Below are 24,980 nucleotides of genomic sequence, written 5' to 3' on the forward strand. Positions count from 1 at the left end.
CCCCAATTTGAGTGCAGTTTACCAGCCCTGGACCATTAGCACCATAGCAGTGCTCCCTGGTAACCTAGCTGTCTTGATTGAGATTGCCGTAAAAAAATACAGTAGACTGCAAAGAGTGGGATCTGGCAATTCAAATCCAAAAACATGTAGATATGGACCTCCATGCCTACTATTCTACTTTTAGGATATTGTTCTAAAGAAGTCATCACAAATACACATGAAAATTTACTTAATCATGTTGTTTAAAAAGGTGAAAAATTAGAAAAATCTTAAGAGTTTAATTGCCAGTTAGTGAAATGAAGTGGGGAAAATCCACAGCATCTAAAGATGAGGTGACCATTAACAACATACAGAAGCATACTAAGACGAAGAATATTTAAAGACAAGTAAAGATTATTAAATTAAAACAAATAGGAAAAAAAAAACATATACTGGGTGGCTTAAACTACAGAGATTAATTTTCTTACTATTAATATTTTACTCTTTTACCGGGCACTATCCTAAGCCCTTTATGTGATGGGGTTAATTAAATTCTCACAAAAAATCACAGCAAAATGGGTATTATCATCTCCTTGTTACAACAGAGGCAACCAAGGCGCAGAGAGGGTAAGTAAGTTGCTCCAGGCCACACAGCTTTAAGACAATGGAGATGAGATTTAAAGTCCCTTATGCTTATGGGCACTATCTCAAATATCAGTGGCCATTCTGGGAATGGTCATGGGTCACAGAGGGGGAAATTGAGGCATGGAGAGAGTGACTTGATTGAAGTCACAAGGGGTCAGTTAGTGGGACACTAGTCCCTTAACCATCAAGGAACCCCTCCCTTCTCTGTCTTCAGCAAACAATAATGAGTGCTCAGCCCAGCCTGGCCCATGTGGCACCCATAGTCTCTGCCACAATACCCCAGGCAGTTTCCAATGTGAGTGCTATCAAGGCTTCACCCTGGACAGCTCTGGCAGCAGCTGCAAAGGTAGAGTCTGGATTTGGGTGGTGCCTAGGGATGGTTCTGAGGACTGCCTAGTGAGCTGTCTCTCCCTCTCTCTCTTCGTCAGATGTGGATGAATGTGATGGGCACCATCACTGCCAGCACGGCTGTCAGAATGAGCCAGGGGGCTACCGCTGTGGCTGCCCCCAGGGCTTTACCCAGCATTCCCAGTGGGCCCAGTGTGTAGGTGAGTGGTGGAGGCTGGGAAGATTGCTCAAGGCTAGGATTTCAAGACCAGCCTGGGCAACATAGCAAGACCCTATCTCAAAAAAAAAAAAAATAGCCAAACATAGTGGCATATGTTTGTAGTCCCATCTACTCAGGAGGCTTGAGGCAGGAGAATTGCTTAAGCTCAAGAGTTTAAGGCTGAAGTGAGCCTTGCACTTAGGCTCTGAATTCAGATGCAGAAGTGAGTTGAAAAGACCAGATGTGGTGGCTCACACCTGTAATCCCAACACTTTGGGAAGCCATGGTGGGAGGATTTCTTGAGACCACCCAGAGCAACAAAGCAAGACCCCGGGCTGGCATTCTTCCTTTCTTTCTTTCTTCAAGATGCCAAGCCATTCTCTCCCTCCTTTTCTCCCCCTCCCTTTGTCTTCCCTTCTCTCTCTGCTCTCTTGGCTTTCACTTTCTCATCTCTTCCCCCCACTCTCTTCCCTTTCTCTAATATAAAATACACTTAATACTTCTATATTCTCAAGAAATAAAAAGCAAGACCCCATCTCTATAATAAAGAAAAATTAGCCGAGCTATAATCCCATCTATTTAGGAGGCTGAGGCAGGAGGATTGGTTGAGCCCAGGAGTTCCAGGCTGTAGTGAGCTGTGATTGTTCCACTGCATTCCACCCTTGACAACAGAGTGAGCAAGACCCTGTTTCTGAAGAAAAAAAACAAACAGAAGTAAGCTGAAAAACAGCCACTATCCCAGCCTAGCAGAAGAGACAGGGATGAATCAGACCACTAATTAGATTATCAAATGGGGACAAATTTGCCCCCAGAAGACATTTTGAGGACATTTTTTGTTTGTTTTGAGACAGAGTCTCACTCTGTCACCCAGAGTAGAGTGCCGTGGCATCATGGTTCACAGCAACCTCAATCTCTTGGGTTTGCGTGATCTTGCCTCAGCCTCCCAAGTACCTGGCACTACACACACCTGCCACCACACCCAGCTAGTTTTCCTATTTTTAGTAGAGACAGGGTCTCACTCTTGCTCAGGCTGGTCTTGAACTCCTGAGGTCAAGTGACCCTCCTGCTTCAGTCTACCAGAGTGCTAGGATTACAGGTGTGAGCCACTGTGCCCAGCCTGAAGACATTTTTGATTGTCATTTGGGAGGTGGGTGCTCATGGCAACAAGTGGGTGGAGGCCGAGCCTGCTACACTGTAGGGATGGCCCCACCCCGGAGAATGATCCTGCCCCAAATGTCAATAGCTCTGATGACAAGAAAGCTTGCTCAGGATCATCCCACAACTTAGGATTTAGGGCAAGTGTTGAAAACTGCTTTGAAGGCCAGGTGCAGGGTGCATGTCTATTATAATCTCGGCACTTTGGGAGGCTGAGGCAGGAAGATTGCTTGAGGCCAACAGTTCAAGAATTACCTGGTGAAATAGCAAGACTCCATCTTTAAAAGAATTTTTTTTTTAGGACAGAGAGAAATGCTTTCAAGGAAAACCATGGAGTTTGGGGCAGGAGTGGGGGTTGTCGAGGGCAGACCTAATCCAAGGGTCAGGGTGAGCTTGCTGGAAGCTCTGACATCGGACCTGGGCTCTGAAGAAATGTTTCAGGTGGATGGTTTGGAGGCAGGGAGGATGTGAAGGCCACTCCCTCCCCACCTCCCCACCTGCCCACCCACAGACAAAAACGAGTGTGCACTGTCACCTGCTGCCTGTGGAAGTGCTTCCTGCCACAACACCCTTGGTGGCTTCCACTGCGTCTGTCCCTCTGGCTTCAACATTGACCAGATCCTTGGAGGCTGCCAGGATGTGGACGAGTGTGCCGGACGGGGCAGCCCCTGTAGCTATGGCTGTGCCAACACGCCCAGTGGCTTCTTGTGCGGCTGTCCACGAGGCTTCTTCCGAGCTGGTCAAGGGTGAGAGACTGGAGGGGGGCAAGCAGAAGTCATGCTGGGGGCAGCCTCATGTATTCACACCCGTATGCATGCAGTCTCATCTGTGCCCATATCCCTAGGGACACTCACGTGCCAGTAGTACACCCTGGTTTGCACAGGTGAAAATAGCAGCCCTCTGTGTGTGCTGGCCCCCTCCATATATATCCCCAGGCAGACTCATGTAGATTTGCAAATTCCACTAAACGCATGTACTTGCATGAGCCATCCTCCATGTGTGCACACAGGTTGGCACACACTCACACCCCTGGGTATGTTGAGGCACATTTATCCATCCCAACGTACATGTCATCTCCCTCCTGTGTTCACACCTAGGCCCAGGTGAGCCAAGGGATTCACAAACACATACCCCCTATGCACATGGGTCACTCCAGCACACATGTGGAGGCACATTTGGACATGGATATTTCCAGCATGACTCTGGAGTGTAGAGGTGGGGTGGGGAGAGATGGTGGGGAGTCCCACTAGCCTGCCCCTGAAAACCCACCTACCCTGCCTGTCCTGACCCAGGCACTGTGTCTTCGGCCTGGGCTTCAGCCCCCAGGATGCCCAAGAAGAGAAGGAGTTGCTCTCTCCCGAAGCCTGCTACAAATGCAAGATCAACAGCCTCTCCCCTCAGGACCGGATGCAGCGAAGCATCCTCAGGGACAGCCAGGTGACATGAGGGCTGCACTGGGTTGGGAGGCTATGCCAGGGGAGAGACCAAAGGTGAGAAGGAGCCTATTGGTCTGGCTAAACCAGTCAGTCCTCTCTAAAAAGCACCAAACTTCACATCCCAGGTTGTCCCCCATGTCATGGTAGCCACCCAGTCTTTTTTTTTGGGGTTGCAGCGGTCATCATTGTCTGGCAGGTCGGGGCTGGATTCGAACCCGCCAACTCAGGTGTATGTGGCTGGCGCCTTAGCCGCTTGAGCCACAGGCACGGAGTCTGCCCAGTCTTTTTGTAAGGCATCAGCCCCAGGGTTTCCCTTCGGGGGCTCTGTGGGGCACACATTCCCTGAGCACCCTGCCCCACTCCTGGTGATGAGTCAGGCATCTCCCACACAGACCCTGGCTGGGCTGGGATGCTTCCTGTGGGTCCCTTTTATGGTACGTGAAGGCAGGAGAAATACCTGGGTCCCTCCAACCCTGCCTGCACCCTGGAATCTGTCACCTCATCACCTCCTGGCTTGAGCAGCCCTCCCTCCAGCACCTCTGGATTTAGCAGGAATGGGCTCCAGAGCAGCCTGTGTAACAGCCTCTGCCCTGTAGTTCTCCCTGTCCAACCTTCCTGTGTATGCATCCCTTAGGGCTATTTTCACAAACTCTTAGCCCAAGTCAAGTCCAAACCCCTCCCAGCCTAAGTCTTGGGGAAGTAAGTGCTTCCCCTGGGAGCATCTGGGAGAGGGTCCTCTTAGGCACCCCACCTGGGATACCCACCTAGCATCTGCCCTTGCACCCTCTTCTTGTGACTGAGGTGCTCCTGAACCCACCTCGTCTCTGGAAACCTCAGGGATCTTCCCTGTGCCCATCAGTGACAGCAGAGCAAGCCTGTGTTTTTGTTTCCTACTTCCTCAGGCCACAGGAAGACAGTTTTGTGGAGGACAGTTTTGCCACTGATTAGAGCTCCTTGCTCCACCCCCCACCCCCACCCCCAAAGAGTCCCTGAGGCCACTATGGGTCAATCCTGTAGCTATCACCCAATGGATCTGAAAAGTAAATCTTTATTAACCACCTGCTGAATGCAGGTATTGCTCCAAGCATGCTGCAATTTTAGACTCTCAATGTTTAAAACACTCAGGAAAGTTTAGATGCTACTGTTATCCACATTTTATAATGGAGAAACTGAGACTCAGAGAGATTAGGTCAAATGCTCAAGTCACAAAACTTGGAAGTGGTGGCTCCCAGATTCCATGGCTCCCACAAAAACAAGCTATTCTTTATGAGCAGTCCTAGTTTTTGTGGCCAGGTGTCCTGGGCTCTCTGCAAGTCACCACCTTCTGAGATCATTGCTTTATTTCATTTCCATCACTGATCTTGGAAGCCATTATCCCAAGATCACCCTCACTGCAGACAACTAGGACCTAAACTCCTTCACACCTAGTGAATACCTACTACAATGGCTTGGGCACTGTAATGGAGTAACAATAAGCTAGAAAAAGAAAAGATCCCTGCTCTGGTGAGGCAAATATTCTAATAGGGAGATACACAAGAAATTAATAAGGAGCTAGGTGTGGTGGCTCTCGTCTATAATCCTAGTACTCTGGGAGTCTGAGGAGGGTGGATTGCTTGAGCTCATAGGCTTGAGACCAGTCTGAACAAGAGTGAGACACATCTCTAAAAATAGCCAGGTGTTGTGGTGGTCACTTGTAGTCCCAGGATTACAAGAGGCAAGAGGATTACTTGATTCCAAGAGTTTGAGGTTGCCTATGATGCCACGGAACTCTATCCAGGGTGACAAAGTGAGATTCTGTCTCAAAAAAAAAAAAAAAGGAAAAAGAAAAAGAAAAGAAATCAATAAGCACAAAATTTATATCATGTTTTATAACACATGATATGAAGAATACATGATAAATGCTATGGGAAAAAAACAAAACCAGAAGTAGAATAGGGGCGTTGGATTTGAGGGACTTTCAATATTAAATTAAATGCCCTCTCTTTCCCTCTAGTTGTTTTTTTCATCCCCTTGCTGGGAAAAATTGAGGCTGTATATATTATCCCATATTTAACTATTATTTTCTGCAAACTTCTCAAGGGTAGAGACTGAATCTATCTGATTTTCTGCCTAATTCCCAGCCATTTGTGCTCAGTAAGAGTGAGTGCGGTGATTGCCAGGGCTCCTGGAATGGGTATAGACTCCAGCAGGGAAAAGCTATGCTTTGTGCCTTTGCCTGCAATACCCACAGACTGCCATCAGGTGTCAGTAAGTGTATGAGTCTTAGGAACACTCTTAGGGAAAGAAGGATTGAGCTTACCAGTACTGAGGGGCTGGGAAACAGAGATAGCTTTTGCTGCCTGGAGTGTAAAGGGAGGGCACTTGGAGTGTAAGTGGGGGGAGGGGGACATGATACTCCCTCGGCATGTAAATGAGGTGAAACACACACAGCACTGCCAAGAGCAAAGGAGAAGAAATCACCGATAACCTCCTGTGAGACTGGATACGTCACCCTGCCCAGGGTAGCCTGCCACTGAGGCTCCAGCTGCCAGGACCAGGAGGACACTTCAGAGGAGCTCAAACAAAGAGGGGTTTGTCTTTTGCACAGAGGGCTGTCAAAGAGAGCCAGATGCAGGAAATGCAGCGGAAGCTATTGGGCAACTCTTCTGTCTGGTCCTTGTTCTTTCCTCTCTGGCCCAGCTTGATGTCCTGTTTCTTTTACTGTGAGCAGAAACAAGGGGCTTCTGCAGAAAGCTCCTTCTTCCTAACACCAGCCATCCTGGGATGTCTCTGAGTGACCTTAGGGCTCTTGGACCCAATACCATTGGACTGACACCTGGTTACTGGTTCTCTGAGGGTAAAAGCTCAATTCCCTTAGCCCAGGTGAGCAGGGTTTCTGCCTAGGCCCCTCAGCTGAGACTAGGGGTCTGTTGGATTCATTGTGCATAAAAGTGGCCTCTCTTTGTTTTTGCCTGAGAACCAGCCTTAGCCTTAAGCTGCTGTGGCTAACCACAGCCCAAGCTAACCCCTGGCCTGTGGATGAAAGGTAGACATGAGAAGCCAAGGTCAGAGGGCACTCAATGTCCTCCTCCTCCTTAGAGATTCATTATGAAGTCTCTCTCCTCCCCCCGCCCCCCAAGATAGTCTCACTCTGTCCCTGAGGCTAGAGTGCTGTGGTATGATCACAACTCAATGCAACCTCAAATTCCTGGGCTCAATCAATCTTCTCACCTCACCCTCCTGAGTAGCTGGGACTATAGGTACATATCACCATGACTGGCTAATTTTTCTATTTTTTGTAGAGATGGGATCTCACTATGTTGTCCAGGCTGGTCTTGAACTCCTACCCTCAAGAGATCCTCCTGCCTTGACCGCCCCCCCAAAAGGGCTGGGATTATAGGCATGAGCCACCCTCCGTCCCCAGTCCCACAAGTCTCTTCTTTGATCCCAGGGCAAATTCTGATTTGCCCACTGGCTCTGACTGCCCACCTGGTCTTCTTTTCAGGTGAGCTTGGCCACCCTTGACTCAGAGGCTCTGCTGACCTTGGGCATGAACCTCTCACACCTGGACCAGGCTAAACACATCCTGCAGTTGTTACCAGCACTGGAGGGCTTGGGGGGTCGGGTCCGCTATATCATCACCCATGGCAACAAACAAGGTTTCTTCCGCATGCATCACCTCCATGGCCTCAGCTCCCTGCAGCTGGGGCACAGGAAGCCAACTCCTGGAACTTACCAGCTGGAGGTGGTGAGTGTGGCATGGCCCCGGAGTACCCGGCTGGAGGGGTGGCTAGGACCAGGGGCTCAGGCCTTGAGGTTAAAGGTGCAACTGCAGCTGCTGTAGTTGGGGATGGACCTCTGACCTCCCATCCCATCCAGAGGATGAAGATTCTGGAACTGGGAAGAACTGGCTGACCAGGTGAAACCCTAAAACTCAGGAATAGTAAAATGCTACACTATGACCTCAGGTGAGCCTAGCCTCTTCCTGGGCCTCCGTGCCAGCCCAGACACTCCGACACTCAGTTTTCCTGAAGAGAGCAAGAAGCCACTGTGGTGCACACCCTCCACCCCATAGTCAAGGTCGGGGAGGGGCCCTTGGTCACTGTATCTGGTCAATCACAGGCTTAAACTTCTGTACGCACTGTGGTTCATCCAGGAGGGTTAGCAGGACATGGGAATGGGCAGCTGGGGTGGGTGCAGGCTTGTCCTCCAGAGCAGAAGGGCTGGTGGGGTCCGCACAGTGACTTGCAGCAGAGTTTGCCCTTCCCAGGTCCCAGACTAGGGCTCCCAGGATGCTTTTATATCAGAAGTGGAGATAGCAATAAAGTTATTTTGGGTTAAGTTGGAAGCCCCTTGGCAAGTTCCACACTGCCCTTGGCAAGGCTGACTGTCTGGGAAGCCAGTGGCCCTGTGCATTCCCCAATAAGGATCATTGTAGATCCTTTTATAGTTCATAAGCAAGATAATTGGGTTTTCCCACTATGTGTGAGATGTTCTGATGGCACATGTCTGACACAAGGAGAAAAAACAAAATGGTTCACACTGCTGATCACATACTGCATATCATACACCATCCAGAGTATGTTATGCCTTTGCATACCAGACACCATCCAAAGTATGTTATGCTATTGACTCCTTTGGTTGTCATTGCAACACTGGGGAATAGATGCTGTTGTTACCATTCCCATTTTACAGATGGGAAAACTGAGGCACAGAGAGGGCAAGTGACTTAGCCAAGGTCAGGCTGGGTTGAAGGTCCATGCCATCCACCACCACCCCATCTTGCCTGGTTCCAGGCTGGGTTGGATCTACTGACATCTATTGGGCAGGATACTCATAGTCAGTTGCATTAACCCATTTATGCCAAGGTTGAAATTTTTGAATTTTTTGCATGACTTTTAAATTTTCTTTATTTTTTAATTTTGAGACAGAATCTTACTCTGTCACCCTGTGTTGTGGTATCATAGCTCACAGCAACCTCAAGCTTTTGGGCTTAAGAGATCCTCCTGCCTCATCCTCCCAAGTAGCTGGGACTATAGGAGCCCACCACAATGCCTGGCTAGTTTTTCTATTTTTAGTAGAGATGGGGTCTCACTTTTGCTCAGGCTGGGCTCAAACTCCTGAGCTCAAGCAATCCACCCATTTCTGGCTCCCAGAGTGCTAGGATTACAGGTGTGAGCCACTGGCGCAAGGCTTTTGCATGACTTGTTGACAAGCTCCTAGCACACCACTAACTGCAGCAATGACTAACTGTATGTACCACGTGATAACATGTACCCTCAGGAGGCACACTTGTGTGAAAAACCAGACCTCGACAATGACCTTAAGCAGGAGGATAGAAATAACTCCGACAGCAGTACCATTCCAATAATGGAACATGAAGCATAAACTAGTTAATGACATGCAGTCAGCATGTGCTGTGTGCTACGTGTGTTTGGATTGTGGTGTATTTGGTCCACAAGAAACCCCTCCAAAACAGGTAGTATTATTACCCCCGTTTTATGGGGTTATGTGCAGAATTGAGGCCTAGAGAGCTTGAGGAACCTGCCCTTGTTTTAGCCTGTTACCCAGGCTGGAATCAGTGGCCCAAGCATAGCTCACTGCAGCCTTGAACTTCTGACCTCAAATCATCCTCCCACCTTAGCCTCTTGAATAGCTGGGGCTACAGGTCCCCAGCACTATGTCTGGCTAATTTAAAAAATTTTTGCAGAGATGGTGTCTCACCATGTCACCCATGCTGGTCTGAACTCCTGGGTTCCACCAATCAATCCTCCTGTCTCGGCCAAACTGCTGGGATTCCAGGCATGAGCCATTGTACCCACTCCATTTTACTGAAACTGCATGCAGGCTGGTTCCTGACCCCCAAACCAATAGGGTATTCCCTAGAGATGGTGTACTTGGTTTTCATCTAGAACTTCTCTGTTGTGATGTAAACTTACGTTGCCTCAGAATGAGGACAACAGTCAGGGGAGTCAGACCTCCACCTGCAGAGCTTGTCTCTAGTGCCTGGCCCCAGGACTCTACCTTTGGCCAGGTTGTGGCCCACCTGCCTGAGTATAAGAGCTTACAGAGGGCTTCTCTGTCCATCAGCCAGGCTCACACAGCCCTGGAATCTGGGTAGAGCAAGCCCAGTGACCCTCATTTTCCAGGGGTACCAAGACAGGGAGCAATTGTTTCAAGGTCACCATCTGGGAAGTACAGGCTACAGCCAATGCTGGTGCTGGGCCCTTGGGAAGCTGTCTTCTTTGAAGGCTGGGGGAGAGGCATCCAACCTGCAGGCCTGTGAACCGGCTTGAATGCTGATTTTGTGAGGCCTTTTCTTGTTTATCTGTGGTTTCCGAGTATCCACAGACTTTTTTTTTTGGCTAATCAGCTTTCCTTAGTGTTTGGTTATTTAATGTGTGGCCCAAAGCAACTTCTCTTCCAATGTGTGTGTGTTGGGAGTACAGTTTGGGCACCCCTGGTAGTTCTTAGGGTAGGGAAGATCCTGTGTGATTCACCCCTCTTTCACACCTTGACTTGCACTGAACCTCATATAGAAACATGACAATCCCCCCCCTACCAAAGGTTTATTTAAAAGTTATAGAAAAGCAACCATCTGGCAGGGGCATTTTAGACCCAACCAGACCTTCGCAAGGACTCAGAGGGACACACAGGCATGGCTCAGGGTGGGTGGCATGAAGCTCAGGCAGGAGATGTATCCTAAAAGAGACTTCTCTATAGGATCCCCTGCCCAGGGTTGATGCCACTCTCTGGGCTACCTCCCTCTTTCCAGCTGCCCGGGAGTAGGTGTTGGTGGGGGAGAGAACAGAGGACCACGGCAGCAGGCACAGGGATTAGGAGTTGGCCCCAAGGACAGAGGGGCAGGTGGCAGCTGGGCTGTAGGGTGATTGATGGTTGTGGCGGAGAAGTTCCAGCCTCTCTTCTACTGGTGGATCCCGGAGATGAGTGGATGCTCATGGTCCTGCAGGTAGGATAAGAGAGGCCAGAGTGGAATTGTGGACTATAAATTAATAAGAATACAAACATTGGCCTCTGCTCCTGGCCCCTGGCACAGGCAACCTGAAATTTTTACAATTTCCCAAGTGATAGGCAAATCTTTTGTTTGGTTCCTGCCCTGTGGTTCCTGGCGCGGAGCTCCTAAAACCATTGCCTGGTTGAGTGGAATATCTTTTGTTCTAAGGAGGTGATTCATGGCTTCTGGGTGAGGGCTGGTCACCAGAAGGATCAAGCCATGATTAGAAGTTTTAAGATTTCAGCCACCATCCTCTGGAGAGGAGAGAAGGCAAGAGAAGAGAGAGGGAGAGGAGAGGGACTAGAGATTACATCAACAGTCGGCCATGCCTACGTGATGATGTCTCTGTAAAAAGGACTAAATTATGGGGTTTGGGGAGCTTCTGGGCTGGCAAACATGTTTGTGTACTGGGAGGGGCACCCCAATTCCTGCCTTTGGTACCCTTCCAGGCCTCATGTTAAGCATCTCTTCCCTCTGGCTGTTTACTGATATACTTTGTAATTTCTTTTTTTTTTTTTTTGAGACAAGGTCTTGCTCTATTGCCTAGGCTGGAGTATAGTGGCATCATCATAGCTCACTGCAGCTCCTGGACTCAAGCGATCCTTCTGTCTCCTGAAGTGCTGGGACTACAGGTGTGAGGCACCCTGTCTGGCCCTTTGTAATTTTTTTTTTTTTAAGAGACAGAATCTCACTTTATCGCCCTCTGTAGAGTCCTGTAGCATCACAGCTCACAGCAACCTCCAATTCCTGGGCTTAGGCAATTCTCTTACCTCAGCCTCCCAAGTAGCTGGGACTACAAGTGCCCGCCACAATGCTCAGCTATTTTTTGTTGCAATTTGGCCAGGGCCAGGTTCAAACCCACCACCCTCGGTATATGGGGCTGGCGCCCTACCCACTGAGCCACAGGCACTGCCCTGTAATATCTTTTATAATTATAATAAAGTAATAGATGTAAGTAAAACGTCTCCCTGAGTCTTGTGGGCCACTCTAGCAAATGATTGAGCCCAAGGAAAGAACCCTGACTTATAAGGGCTCAGTCAAAAGTGTAAGTGACAACCTGCTGCTTGTGACTGGCCTCTGAACTAGGAGCAATATTGTAGGACTGAATCCTTACCCTGTGGTACCTGACACTATCTCCAGGCAGGGAATGTCAGAATGGACTAGGATTGGAGGACGTCAGGCTGGAATCCTCTGGACAATGGCTTGGTGTGGGGGCTCCTACAGCTGTCTATTCACTCACCTAGTTTCATGTCAGCACTTGCTGAAGCCCCCCTGGGCAGGCTCAAGGCAGTGGATAGGACCCTAGTATATGAACCTACAGGAGCTAACCGCACAGCCATGGTGGGAATCCCCTGTCCCAGTGTGAGGTGATTTTAAACCCTCAGCCCTCAGCAAAGATAATGGGCAGAAGATGATTACATGACCAAGAGGCTGTACTTGGATTAGCCACTGTTGGAAAGGAGGCATTCCTCTTGCCACTGGGATCTCTAATCTTAAACAAAGGTAGCTTGGAGTTTCCAGAACTCAACTTCTTCTTCCCAGCTTGAGAGCCTGCCCAAGAGATGAAGAGAGAAAAAGATAAGCTCTCCACCAAGACCCCTTCAGCACCTAGATACAGTTGAACCTGAAGCCATTGGCTGGTTATTTGAACTGATGAGTTTCCCATTGGTTTGAGCTTTCTATCTACAGTAATGTACAGATCCAGATGGTGAATTGGTCAGTTGGTCATTCACTCCATCCCTCACCCACCAGCAACTGGCCGCCAGCACTCTACCCCCACTCAGAAACTGAGAAACACAGGGGCCTGGGTGGGAAGGATGGTCCCTGCAGATGCAAGTCTGGGGTCTCACACACCTTGTAAGGTCATCTGGGTGTTGTGAAGTTTTGGGTGAGTCTTGTTCTGTGCATCCAGAAACTTGATGGCTCTTTGCACTACCTTGGTCTGTGGGTTCCCACACACCAACCTATGTCTCTTGGGGAAGTAGAATCTGGTAGATAGAGAGGGGGTGCCCTAGTTAGGGTGTAACCAGGGAACAGAGATGCATCTGAGACCTACCTGCCACCACCCAACCCCCCTCTTTGCTCCACTTACATCACGGCAGGCAGGTTGCAACTTCCGCTCACCTCCTGGTGCTGGTAACCCTGAGCACGACGCAGCACAGCCCACACAGGGCGGGGATGGTAAGCCAGGCAGCAGTCCTCAAAGACACCTGCAAGCACATGGCCGCCCCCACACTCGTGTCTATGTATGGCAGAGATAGCCACACATGGAGGCACATATCATGGCCCTTCCAGGCCTGGCAGAAGCCAGCAGAGGCTGAGGGACAGCCTGGCTCACCCTTAGCCCTTGATATTGGGACACCAATAGGAGTTGGAGAGAACCCCCAGGGAAGGATGTAGAACCACCAAAAGAATAGGAAACAAAACTACTTCTACTTCTGCTCTGGGAGAGGGGACAAAGGACAGATACAGCACCTAGGAGGAGCCAGACCACTCCTCCCAGCCTAGCCAACTGGTTGTCTGCTCCTACTCTAGGCTGGTCCATCCGCACATGGGATTGGCTCAAATACCTCTTCCTCTAGTCCTCATCACAGTGACCACTCAAGTCTCCCTGGCCAGAAACTGGAAGTTCTATGAGGTTTACCTAGAACAAAAGCATTTAAAGTTCTCTAGGTGTCAGATGTCTGGACAACACAGAGATGAATCAGACTTAGTGTTGGCTTACAGGAGCTCTTGGCCTGGTGGAGACAGAGAAGTTGATCTATGAAGAGAGGGGGATGTGCAGGGACTGGAGGTGCCCAGGGGAGGAGGAGGAGGTGATCATACCAGAAAGGCCTGGAAGATAAGATGGTGGGGAAGGCCAGGATGAACTCATTCACCCCACCTTTGAGGTTCTCTGAAATTCAGCTCTGCCAGACCTTGCCTCTTTGGCATCCCCTCAACCACGACTCCTGAGGGCAAGGGGCAGAGGAGTCCATTGGAACCTCTGGAACTTCGGGCTGCAGTGCCAGGCAGGTGGTTCCCAAGGCGGGGGGCCACCTTACCCCAAGGATCAAAGTGCTGGGGCTGGGCCTGGCTCTGATAACAGAACAATGAGAACAAAACTCAGCACCTCCTGGGCAAAGGCTAACCTCTCAGACCCAAACAAGGGGCAGGATGGGCCAGGAAGGTTGGGGACATGGGTCTTCTGCCTGCCCAGGCTCCTGGCTAGCTGCTGAAACTCAGGGAATACAGACTCAGTGTCAGGCTCCTAGGGAGCATTGCATGCCCAGAGCTATCTTTTGGTGTCTGTAGTCCTCAAGCACCTGCTCTAGGGTTGGGGTAAGGGAAGAGGGAGGGGTTCGCCGTTAATAACAGGAATGATTATTATCAGTGTTGCTGAACACTGGGCCCAGTGTCTCCTATGCATCAGCTCACTGGACCTTTAAATCTGGTCTGTGTAGTGGGAGTTTCCTATTCCAGAGAAGAATGAGGCTCATAAAGACTGAGTGGCAAATCTCAGTTGGACTGTATGGATGCGGATGGGGATGGAGATGGGAATCCACCGCTGTGGTCTCCAAGGTTCTGATCTCTAACCCTTGGCCCTCAGCCCTGAAGAGTTAGGATACTGTGATGTGTCCCTGGCTATAAGTGGTTTTGCCCACAGCTGAAGCCACCCTCTATTACTCCAGTTGCTGGAGTCTTGCAAAGAAAGCACCACAGGGGGCTCTGGAAGGAGCTGGGGACCCTCTGTCTCTACCCCCCACTCCAGGAATTATTCAAGTGCCAAGAGCAGGAGCCACCAGAGAATTCAGTAGAGTGGGATGGGGGGGGCGGAGGATTGAGGGATCTTCTGAAAGAAAGAGGAGAAAAATGGGTAGAGACAGAGAACAAGGAAGATGGATGAGTCCAGGGAGGCAGGGTACGTATGGCAGAAGATAGTACCTTGGGCATGGACACCAGGGGCCCATGTCCCCACTGACCCGGCCACCAGGCAAGCCAGAAGCCACAGGTTCATGCTGCAGGCTGGTCCTCCTCCCTGGGTGCCTGGAGGGATTAATGGGTCCACCTTGAAGAGGTGGAAAGGGATGATGATGACCCTCAGGAGGATGGCAGTGGGCACTAGGACACCCCCTTCTCAAGCTATTCCCCAGGGTACTCAGCAAGAAAAGGAGATGGCACAGAATGGGGACAAGTCTTGCTGGAGGGAGAGACCTACAGAAGGACTCACCGAGGTGCACTGGGGTCCAGGGAGCTGGTCTCTGCTGCTAGGGCACAACACCAAACTCTCTTGCTTGTGGGGCCCCCAGGGTGAAAGTCACTCTTTATAGGCAGAGCCCCACCTGGCCACCACCTGCCCGCCCTCTGCTGGTCCTCTTCTTTCTTTTCATACCCACCTCCTCTTGCAGACTCTGGGCTTCTCGCTCCTGCATAGACAGACAAAACCCTGCCCTCCCTCCATGAGTACCCTCACCTTCCCCCATCCTGGGCCTCCCCCTCCCTCTCCACTTCCCTCACCTGCATGTCCTGGACAGACACTGACTTCCTGAGGACAGGTCTTGGGCTGTCCAGAGCCCCTGAGAGGAAGGCTTTACAGCTGCTTCACACCCCCAAGCCACCTGCTCCCCTGGGTCCCCGACTTCACCCCATTTTTCTCTCCTTCCACACAATGGGGTGACTTAACATGTCACAGACATGTCCTAATTCTGAGAATAGGCAGGTCTATAGAAACAGAAAGTAAGTTTGTGGTGGCCATAGAGTGGGGGAGGGGAGAATGAGGGTGTAAAGAGAGTGATTGCTCAATAATATGGGCTTCTAGGCTGGCAGTGATGGCTCACACCTATAATCCCAGTACTTTGAGAAGCTGAGACAGGAGGATTGCTTGATGCCAGGAGTTCAACACCAGCCTGATTCTCAAAGCGAGACTTTGTTTTCTACAAAAAATTCTGAACATTAGCCAGGCATGGTGATGTGCACCTGTGGTCCCACCTACTTGGGAGGCTGAGGCAGGACCATCCATTGAACCCAGGAGTTGGAGGCTGCTGTGAGTTATGATCAAGACACTATGCTCTACCCTAGGCAACAGAGTGAGGTCCTGTCTCTAAAAGAAAAAGAGTAAGGGTTTATCATTGTTCTAAAGTTATATAATGGTGATGGTTGCATAACTCTACAAGTGTGGTAAATCTCACAGAATGGTGCACTTTCCATGGGTGAAATGCATGCCTGGAATGTGAATTTTCTCTGACATAATCTTGAGAATAATCTCAACAAAGTGTTATGAACAGCCATCACGACAAAGAAATGCTCTGGCTTCGGAAGAACAGCTGGAAGCCCTAGGTAGCCATGCCTGAAGCAAGCATAGCAAAATTCACCAAGAAGGCATTTCTTCTTTCCTCTGGGAAACTGGGACCCATCTCGGACAGAAGCAAAGGGAGCCGGGAGGTGGGGGTGAGGGAAAGTGGGCAACAGGGAAACCACAGAGGCCTCTCAACTGATAGCTTTTAACTTTTCTTTTTGCAGGTTTTTCCAGGGCCGGGTTTGAACCCATCACCTCCGGGTATATGGTGCCGGCACCCTGCTCATTGAGCCACAGGCGCCACCCAGCTTTTATCTTTTCATCGCCCACATCCTTAGCTACATTTGACCCCTTGGAACCCCTTTCTCATTTCTCCTATTCTGGGCCAGGCCACGGGGCTTAGTGGGTGGAGCTTATAGCCAAGGTCGGGGCTTACTGAACAGCGCTAAGAGCCGGGGAGGGGCTGAGTCGGTGGAGGTTTATAGTGTGGGCGGGGCTTGATAAATGGTACGTTAGGTTGGAACCCGCTTATATTGCCCCCCACCCCCTCCCACTCTGGCAGATCAAATGCCCAGCGAGCCAGTTGCCGCCCTCAAGTCAGTCCTGGGCGTTGCTCCAGTTCCTCCGCCTCTTCTTCTGGTGCGTGAAGCTGGGCCCGGACGCCGCTCCGCGTGGCTGCGGGCGTGGGGACGCAGCGTGGTGGTCCGGGGCCAGGCTCCCCGCTACGGCCCACTGCCCCATACCTGGGGTCGGGCAGCGGCCAAGACTTGACCTTAGGAGGGGTGTGAGCCCAACTCCCTGACTCCCCTCTCTGCGTGTCCCACCGCAGCCTTCGGGGGAAGGGGGCTCACCTAGGGTATATTGGGATGTGAGAGCTCCGGACCCAGGTGTCCAGGCTGGAGCCATGATGCTCAGGGAGGGAACGAGGCCCTGAATTAAAGCCCAGAATTCTGAAGACGACAGCTGCTAGAGGGCCAGATCACAGTTGGGGTTTAACCGGGGGAAGCCAGGCCTCCTCCATTCCTGAAGCTGCTGGAGGCATTAAGTATCATCTACCACTAGCAAGGGGCCCTTTCTCTTCAAGTGTGAAATGAGCACAGCTAGGGAGATGGAAGCTTCCCCACCCCATTCTAGCTTCTGATAGGGGGCAGTTGTGATGATGGGGGCAGTTGGGGATGGTCTCCAGCCTCAGAGCCAGCAGGGTTCAGAGGATTGGCAGGGGTCTTCCTTACCCAGTCGCTCCAGTGGCTGGGTGGTGGGCAGGGGAGAGGAGGACTCTTAGGAAGCACACCCACCCCCACCACCCTGGGAGGATCCTCCCAGGTACTCACAGTTGGCCTAACTGTTCCGAGGAGGAGACTGAGGGTCTGAGAGACTAAGTTTTATGAAGGTTGGGGGGGAGGGTGCCCAGGAAAACTCGATTTTTATTTCTTCAATACTGTGACAAAAAGGGGGACAGTCCCCTAGTGGGGAAAAGTCTTAGAGCTAACACCTGGGGGATAGTTAGGAAGGGTGCAGGGGCACATGGGGGGGAGGGGGTGCTCCTGCAGTCACTTTTGCTTAGCAGACCCCAGCTGCCTCCTGAAGCTTTAGTACCTCAGTTCCCTGTTCAAACACTTGGCCTCTGACAGAAGCAGCTGGACTGCCCTTCCCCACAGCATCATATGGACTATACCACATAGCAGGTGCCTGTCTTCAGGCCTGAACTCCTATTGTGCCCAGCTACCTCTTTTTAAAGATAATGTGTTTGAGGCCTTTCTTCTTTTTTGATGTAGGCAAGTTATTGCTTCAAACTTCTCTGTTAGAACAGCTTTTGCTGCATTCTATCAGTGCTGTTATGTTATATGGCCATTTACAAATGTCTTCTTTGACCCCTTGGTTGTACAGGGATGTGTTTCATTTTCACGTATGTGTGAATTTTCTGAAATTCCATCAATGACTATTACTGATTTCTAGTTTCATACCATTGTGGTCAAGAAAGATATTTGATATGATTGCAGTCTTCTTGAATTTGTTCAGACTTGTTTTGTGGCCCAACATATATTTGATCTATCCTGAAGAATGTTTCATGTGCACTTGGGAATAATGTGTATTTTGTTGCTGTTGAATGGACTGTTTTGTATATGTATGTGAGGTCCTTTTAGTCTAGAACAGTGATTTTCAAGCAGTGATTTCATAACATTGGTGTGCTGTGAGAGGATCTTAGGTGTGCTGTGAAATTTTTAAAGATCATTAATTAAATTATTTTTGAAAGAAGTTCAAAGCACAGTAGGTATATTCTTTTTTTACTCTTTTTTTTTGAGTCAGAGTCTCACTATGTCACCTTTGGTAGAGTGCCCTGGTGTCACAGCTCACAGCAACCTCAAACTCTTGGTCTTAAGCACTTCTCTTGCCTCAGCCTCCCAAGTAGCTGGGACTATAGGCGCTGGCCACAATGCCTGGCTTTTTTTGCTGTTGTTGCAGTTGTTTAGCTGCTGGGGACTGGGTTCAAACCTGCCACCCTCGGTGTAAGTGGCTGGCGCTGTAACCACTGTGCTACGAGTGCTGAGCCTTTACTCTTTTTTTAAATAACATAATTTAAGTGTGCCATGGAAGTTTAACTACAAGTTCAAGTGTGCAGTGAAATAAAAATGGTTGAAAAACACAGGCTAGAGTATAGTTCAAATCTAACATTTCCTTATTGATATTCTGTCTGGATGATCTGTCCATTGCTGAAAGTGCGGTGTTGCAGTTCCTCACGTTTATCATATTGCAGTCTCTCTCTCCCTTCATATCCATTCGTATTTGCTTTATATATTTAAGTGCTCTGATGTTGGGTGCATATGTAGTTACAATTGTTTTATCCTCTTGATGAATCGACTATTTTATCATTCTATCTTTTATCATTCGTATCTTTTTTTCCATCCTTCATTTTCAGTCTATGTGTGTCCTTACTCCAGCTGCCTCTTGCTTTGGTCCAGATGCAGTGGTTGCCCAGCAACCAGAGAAGGGGAAAGAAAGGGTATTTTCCAAGATGCCTTGCAAGCTCTGGACTGACATTAAGGAACTTGGTTTACAAACAGTCCAGCCTCCTAGAAGGTTGGCTTTAAGGGGCATCCCTCCTGTTTTCCAGGGGGCAGCTGTTAGCGGTGGCCTGGGTGGGGGCTGTGGCTCTCCAGGGGGAATCAGATTACTGGCACTGACAAGGCCAGGAATGGCCTTGGCCCCAGTCTTTGTGCTTCTCCTGCCCATGTAGGATGTGTGGGGGCAGACAGCTGGGAAGGGTGGGGTTGGGGAGAGAATGGCAGGCCTTGAGGAGAGGGTCCCCTCGGGTCCTGAGTTTTTCTCCCAAGCTGCTGACCTCCACCGATCCCCTCAATGCAGGTTTCCTTTTCTTTGTTTTGTTTTTAAAGATGAGGTATTGCTCTGTTGCCCAGGCTGATGTGCACTGGCATGGTACAGCTTACCGCAGTCTGCAACTCTTGGGCTGAAGTGATCCTTTTTCCTCAGTCTTCCAAGTAGCTGAGACTAGAGACATATGCAACCATGCCTGGCTAATTTTGTACATATTTTTTTAGAGATGGAGTCTTGCTATATTGCCCAGGCTGGTCTCGAACTACTGGCCTTGAGTGATCCTCATGCTTTGGACTCCCAAAGAGCTGTAATTATAGACATGAGCCACTGCACTGGGCTTCACACAGGTTTTCTGAGTATCTCTACTTGTGGCAGGCAGGTGTGTTGCAGCCATCAAAGATGATGGTGACTCCATGAGAGAAAATCTCAATTAAATTTAAGAAGGGGAGTTCAGTAGTTTCCCAGCCAATGGGTATAACACATGACTATATGGCACACTTCTTGGGTGTAGCACACAATTACAACTCTGAATTTTACCTGTCATGTGTAAATTATATAAACTAATGGTTTGTACCCTCACATTAAACTGAACTTATTTTTATTTTTGTTGTTGTTGAGACAGAGTCCCACCCTATGCCCTAAGCAGAGTGCAGTGTTGTCATAGCTCACTGCAACCTCAGACTTGGGCTGTGGGCATCCTGTTGCCTCAGCCTCTGGAAGCTGCTGGGATTGTAGGTGCTTGCCATGGCACTCAGCTGGGTTTTTCATTTTAATGAGTCCAGGTCTCACTCTCACTCAGACAAGTCTGAACTCAAGCAATTCTCCCACCTCAGCAGGTGCTGGAATTACAGGTGTGAGCCACTGAGCCTGGCTGAAATTGTTTTAAAAAGGGAAAGAAGATGGTGGAGACTTCCCAATGAACACCCATTTGGGACCATTTGCTATTCATTCAATAAACACTTATCAAGCACCTACTGTGTGTCAGGCATGGGACTGGATGCCAGGGACAAGCAGTGAAGGAGATGGTCCTGTGTACTCATAGTCTAGTTGCAGAGCAGACAAGAGAAGCAGCAAATAACAAAGCAAGATACTCAGAGAAAGATCATGGTCATCAATCCTAAAGATAGAGAGAATCTGGGACTAGCTGGTAAGGAGGACCTCAGGAATTTTAAGAAATATTTTTGTAGAGGCAGGGGACTTGCTATGTTACCCAGGCTGACCTCAGCCTGGGTGCAAGGAATGTTACCCAGCCTGACCACTCCTGGGTGCAAGGAATCCTTCCACCTTGGTTTCCCAAAGTGCTGGGATTACAGATGTGAGCCATTGCCTGGCCTGGGGTGCTGTATTAACTGTGGCTTTTTATTCTGATGCTTTTGACATCTGGGACCTTGCAGATCCTGGACAGAATGCTCCTCCCAGGGCTTTCCAGTTCTTAGAGATGATAGGGACTCTGCAGTGAGTGCACCTCTCAAATGCAAACCCATCAGTTCAGAACCTACACCCCCACTACCTCCTTTCATCTGACACTCACACTTTGGGTCACTATGCACATGTCCTAATCACCCTAGGGCCAGATACTAGACAACTAGGGATGGACCCTACACCCCAGAACCTGCTGAAATGATTCACACGACCTTGCCTCCCACATTTGTTTCTGCAGAAATGACGATGTAGGCTCTTGCCCACGTTCTCCCTTCATTCTGCCTCCAGCTGACCAGCTCTGCTGCTTCCACCTGTGGCCCTGCACTTCCTTCTCTTAGGAACTGAGTCATGAATTGTCTTTTTGGTGGCAGTCATCTCCTGATCTGTTGGCCTTTCCAGACCTACATAATAATAAAGCCTACATTTAAAAACAGGTGCCCATGGCGGGGTGCAGTGGCTCATACCTGTAATCCTAGCACTCTGGGAGGCTGAGGCAGGGGGATTGCTTGAGCTCAGGACTTCGAGACCAGCCTGAGAAAGAGCAAGACTCTGTCTCTACTAAAAACAGAAAAACTAGGTGGGCATTGTGGAAGGCACCTACCTGTACTTCCAGCTACTTAGGAAGCTGAGGCAGGAGAGGTTGCTATCAGCTATGACACCACAGCACTCTACCTAGGGTGACAGAGTGAGACTGTTGTCACAACAACAGCAGGCCAGGTGTAGTGGCTCACACCTATAATCCCAGCACTTGGGAGGCTGAGGTGGGTGGATTGCCTGAGCTCAGAAGTTGGAGACCAGCCTGAGCCAGAGCGAGACCTTGTCTCTAAAAATAGCCGGGCATTGTGGTGGGTGCATGTAGTCCCAGCTATTTGGGAGACTGAGGCAAGAGAATTGCTTAAGCGCAGGAGCTTGAGGTTACTGTGAGCTATGATGCCACAGCACTCTACCAAGGGCCACAAAGGGAGACTGTCTCAAAAAGAAAGAAAGAAACAACAGCCAAAAAACCCCACAAACAACAGCAGCAACAATAATAACAAAACCCCAAGGGCTCAGTGCCCATAGCACAGTGGTTACGGCGCCAGCCACATACACCTAAATTGGTGGGTTCAAACCCAGCCCAAGCCAGCTAAAACAACAATGACAATAGCCAGGCATTGTGGTGGGCGCCTGTAGTCCCAGCTATTTGGGAGGCTGAGGCAGAATTGCTTAAGCCCAAGAATTTGAGGTTGCTGTGAGCTGTGATGCCACAGCAATCTACCGAGGGCAGCATAGTGGGACTGTGTCTCAAAAGAAACAAACGAAAAAACCCCCAAGTACTCAGTGTGATGTGTGGGGAACTGAGGACAGAGGGCAGATAACAGACATACCATTGCCTGTGTGGCATTTATGCTGGTGGAGGGATGCTGCCTGCACGGTGTCCTAAAAGGCCATCTGCATGCAGGCCACAGGGATACAGAGGGCACCACATAGGGAACAAGGGATGGGACCTGAAGGACATGTAGGTATTTGCCACAGGCCAGCAGGTCATTAGACCTGCCAACTGTAGAAGGGCTGAATTGGGACATGGGGGGAGTAGGTACCAGATGAGGTGGGCAGGCAGAGGCTATTCAGGGCCTCACATGCCAAACAGGGTGAGTTCAGTGAGAGGGCAATGGAAGGCCGCAGAAGGGATTTATTTAGTCAGGGCAGGGTTATGGTCAAGCCTGCATGTGAGGCCTGCCATCGTCATAAGGAAGATTACACCTGAGGGGGTGAGTCAAGGGTAGATTCAACAGCTCAGGCAAAAGAAGGTAGCAGGCTGAACTTGCTGGGTAGAGGTGGGCAGATCCAGAGGTGGGTCTGTCTCTCTAGAATGGGGAGGGTCTGGGCTGCCTCTTTAACCCCTTAGAGCAGTGGTTCTCAACCTGTGAGTCGCGACCCCTTTGTAAAAATGAAAATACATCGAGGCATTAGGAAGGTTGAGAACCACTGCCTTAGAGAATCAGATGAGCTCCCACTGCCATCTACTTCTCTAACTAAGGACGCAGGCAGTCCAGTGGGCTAGAATGCATAGAGACCTTGGGAGGGTGCCAGTGCCCACAGGCTTAGGGGGCCGGTCCACTCTCTTACTTCTGTTGCCCCACCCTGTGGCTTCCGGTTGTTCTAAGTACATGGTCAAGGTCTACTGGCTGCCTACCCAGGCCTGGGGGTGCTGTACTGGAGAACAGGATGGAGAGGGCCATGATTTTTTTTAATTTGATAGCATGGAGGCTTGGCACTCGTAGCACAGTGGTTATGGTGCCAGCCACATGCCCTGAGGCTGGCAGGTTCAAACCCAGCCCGGGCCAGCTAAACAACTGCAACAAAAAAATAGCTCAATGTTGTGGCAGGTGCCTGTAGTCCCAGCTACTTGGGAGGCTGAGGCAAGAGAATTGCTTAAGTCCTAGATTTTGAGGTTGCTGTGAGCTGTGATGCCAGGCACTCTACCTAGGGGGGCATGGTGAAACTCTGTCAAAAAAAAAAAAAAAAAAAAAATTTTTTTTTTTTTTTTGACAGCATGGATCTTTAGTTGCAGCTACTTGGGAAGCTGAGGCAATTGGATTGCTTGAGCCCAGGAGTTCAAGGGTGCAGTGAGCCATGAGCACTACTGCACTCTCGCCTGTGCAGTAGAGTGAGATTCTGTCTTAAAAATAAAAAATAAAAATTAAAAAAAGATCAGCTACAGCAACACGAAGCAAAGATTGGGGCTTCTGAGTTTTTATAGGCATAACTTTTTTTTTTTTAATTTAGAGAGAAAACATGGTCATTTTGTCTACTTCTCCATCTCCCTAATGAGGCTCTGTACAGTATTCAGAAAATCTGGTGCACCTAAGCCCTGATTCTCAAACCTTCTCACACTGAGTTCCCCCATCTCCTGAGATGTGTGTGCATCATGGACAGTGGTTCTGGTTTTGCCTGCTGTGGTTCTGCTGACAGGCAAGTGCTAGCTCAACTGGGAGAGGCATCACAGTAGACATGTGTATGAGTTCCCTGTTGCTATTACAACAGATAACCACAAACTTAGTGGTTTAAAACAACACAAATTTATTATCTTAGAGTCCTGAAATCAGAATTCCTAAAATCAAGGCACCAACAGGGCTGGTTCCACCAGGAGGCTCCAGGGGAGAACTTGTTTCCCAACTTTTCCAGCATCCAGAGGCTGCCTGCATCCCTTGGTTCAGGGCCCCTCCTTCCCCCTTCAAAGCCAGCAGCGTAGCATCTTCCTGCCTCCTTGTATGAGGACCATGTGAGGACACTGGGCCACTTGATAATCCAGGGTAATCTCCCCATCTTGAGATCCTTAATTTAATCCCATCTGCAAAATCCCTTTTGCCATGTGAGGGAATAGATTGCCAGGTTCTGGGGATTAGGATGAGAACATCTTAGGAAGGAAGGGGCATTATTTTACCTACCACAACACCCATGGGGGTCAAACTCATAAGACAGTAACCCACAGAACACCTCTTGGGGGAGGTGATGTATGGGTTTAGTTCTGGAAGATAGTGGGTGCTGGGGGGAGGCAGGGGAACGGTGGGGTGCTAGGAGATACCAGGCAGAGGGAACAAGGCACATACAATCGCAGGCTCCCTAAATACCCACCCCAGAGCTGACCTGGAGCCTCTGCTCTGCAAACCAGTAGTTATCTGCTAGGCTGATTTTGTCTCCAGGGGATGCCTAGCAATGCCTGGAGAGATATTTGGTTGTCGTTATGGGGGTGGGGGTGGGGGTGGGGGTGAGCTGCCAGAGATACTGTTAAATGTCCTGCAATGCACAGGACCACTCCCCACCACAAAGAACTGTCTAGTCTGAACACTGTTCAGAGAGACAGAATTTTGCCTAATGCATGGCTGCTAACATCTGCCTTCTGCCCGTCTCTCCAGACTCAAGAGGTACTTTCCCCCCCATGAGGAGCTGGAGGGTTTCTACTGGGTGACCTTTAGCCTTTCTACCCTCCCCTAGACCCCTCCACACTGCCTTTCTTGGGAAAATCTGCTTCTAGTTCTTCATGACCCTTGGCCTGCCCCAGGAACGGATGCCTCTGTGGGTTGAACACTCCTACCTCTAGAATGAGAAACCCCACATGGCCTGGGCCCTGGAGGATGATGGATCTAAAAATAGTGTTTTCTCCTCATCCTCAGGCCTACTGGCCTCTGGCCCATTGGTCCCAGGCCCCTC

The 24,980-nt window shown here is 49.8% G+C and overlaps 2 protein-coding genes across 7 annotated transcripts in view; one reads left to right on the forward strand and one right to left on the reverse strand.

The window, feature by feature from the left end:
- FBN3 (fibrillin 3) overlaps nucleotides 1–8,183 on the forward strand; it is an 83,389-nt gene extending 75,206 nt beyond the window's left edge. Inside the window, 5 exon segments of the mRNA XM_053583428.1 lie at nucleotides 839–970; nucleotides 1,053–1,172; nucleotides 2,838–3,072; nucleotides 3,619–3,763; nucleotides 7,247–8,183. Of these exon segments, the coding sequence (XP_053439403.1) occupies nucleotides 839–970; nucleotides 1,053–1,172; nucleotides 2,838–3,072; nucleotides 3,619–3,763; nucleotides 7,247–7,585 (971 nt within the window). The 3' untranslated portion in view covers nucleotides 7,586–8,183.
- A 2,112-nt stretch (nucleotides 8,184–10,295) lies between these two features.
- Nucleotides 10,296–17,138, reverse strand: CCL25 (C-C motif chemokine ligand 25). 6 transcript variants are annotated; one of them, XM_053582586.1, is made up of 7 exons: nucleotides 15,254–16,790; nucleotides 14,967–15,182; nucleotides 14,681–14,804; nucleotides 12,849–12,966; nucleotides 12,611–12,744; nucleotides 12,176–12,307; nucleotides 10,296–10,705 (listed from the first exon to the last, which is right to left on the reverse strand). In XM_053582586.1, coding segments are annotated over exons 3-7 (459 nt in total). In that variant the 5' UTR covers nucleotides 14,754–14,804; nucleotides 14,967–15,182; nucleotides 15,254–16,790; the 3' UTR covers nucleotides 10,296–10,703. The 6 variants fall into 6 exon arrangements, with proteins under 6 accessions (XP_053438561.1, XP_053438562.1, XP_053438559.1 ...); XM_053582587.1 differs by having other exon boundaries at nucleotides 12,194–12,307; nucleotides 14,967–17,138; XM_053582584.1 differs by having other exon boundaries at nucleotides 14,967–16,790.
- Nucleotides 17,139–24,980: the final 7,842 nt, after the last annotated feature.

This window comes from Nycticebus coucang, chromosome 3 (assembly GCF_027406575.1).
Source record: "Nycticebus coucang isolate mNycCou1 chromosome 3, mNycCou1.pri, whole genome shotgun sequence".
NCBI lineage: Eukaryota > Metazoa > Chordata > Mammalia > Primates > Lorisidae > Nycticebus > Nycticebus coucang.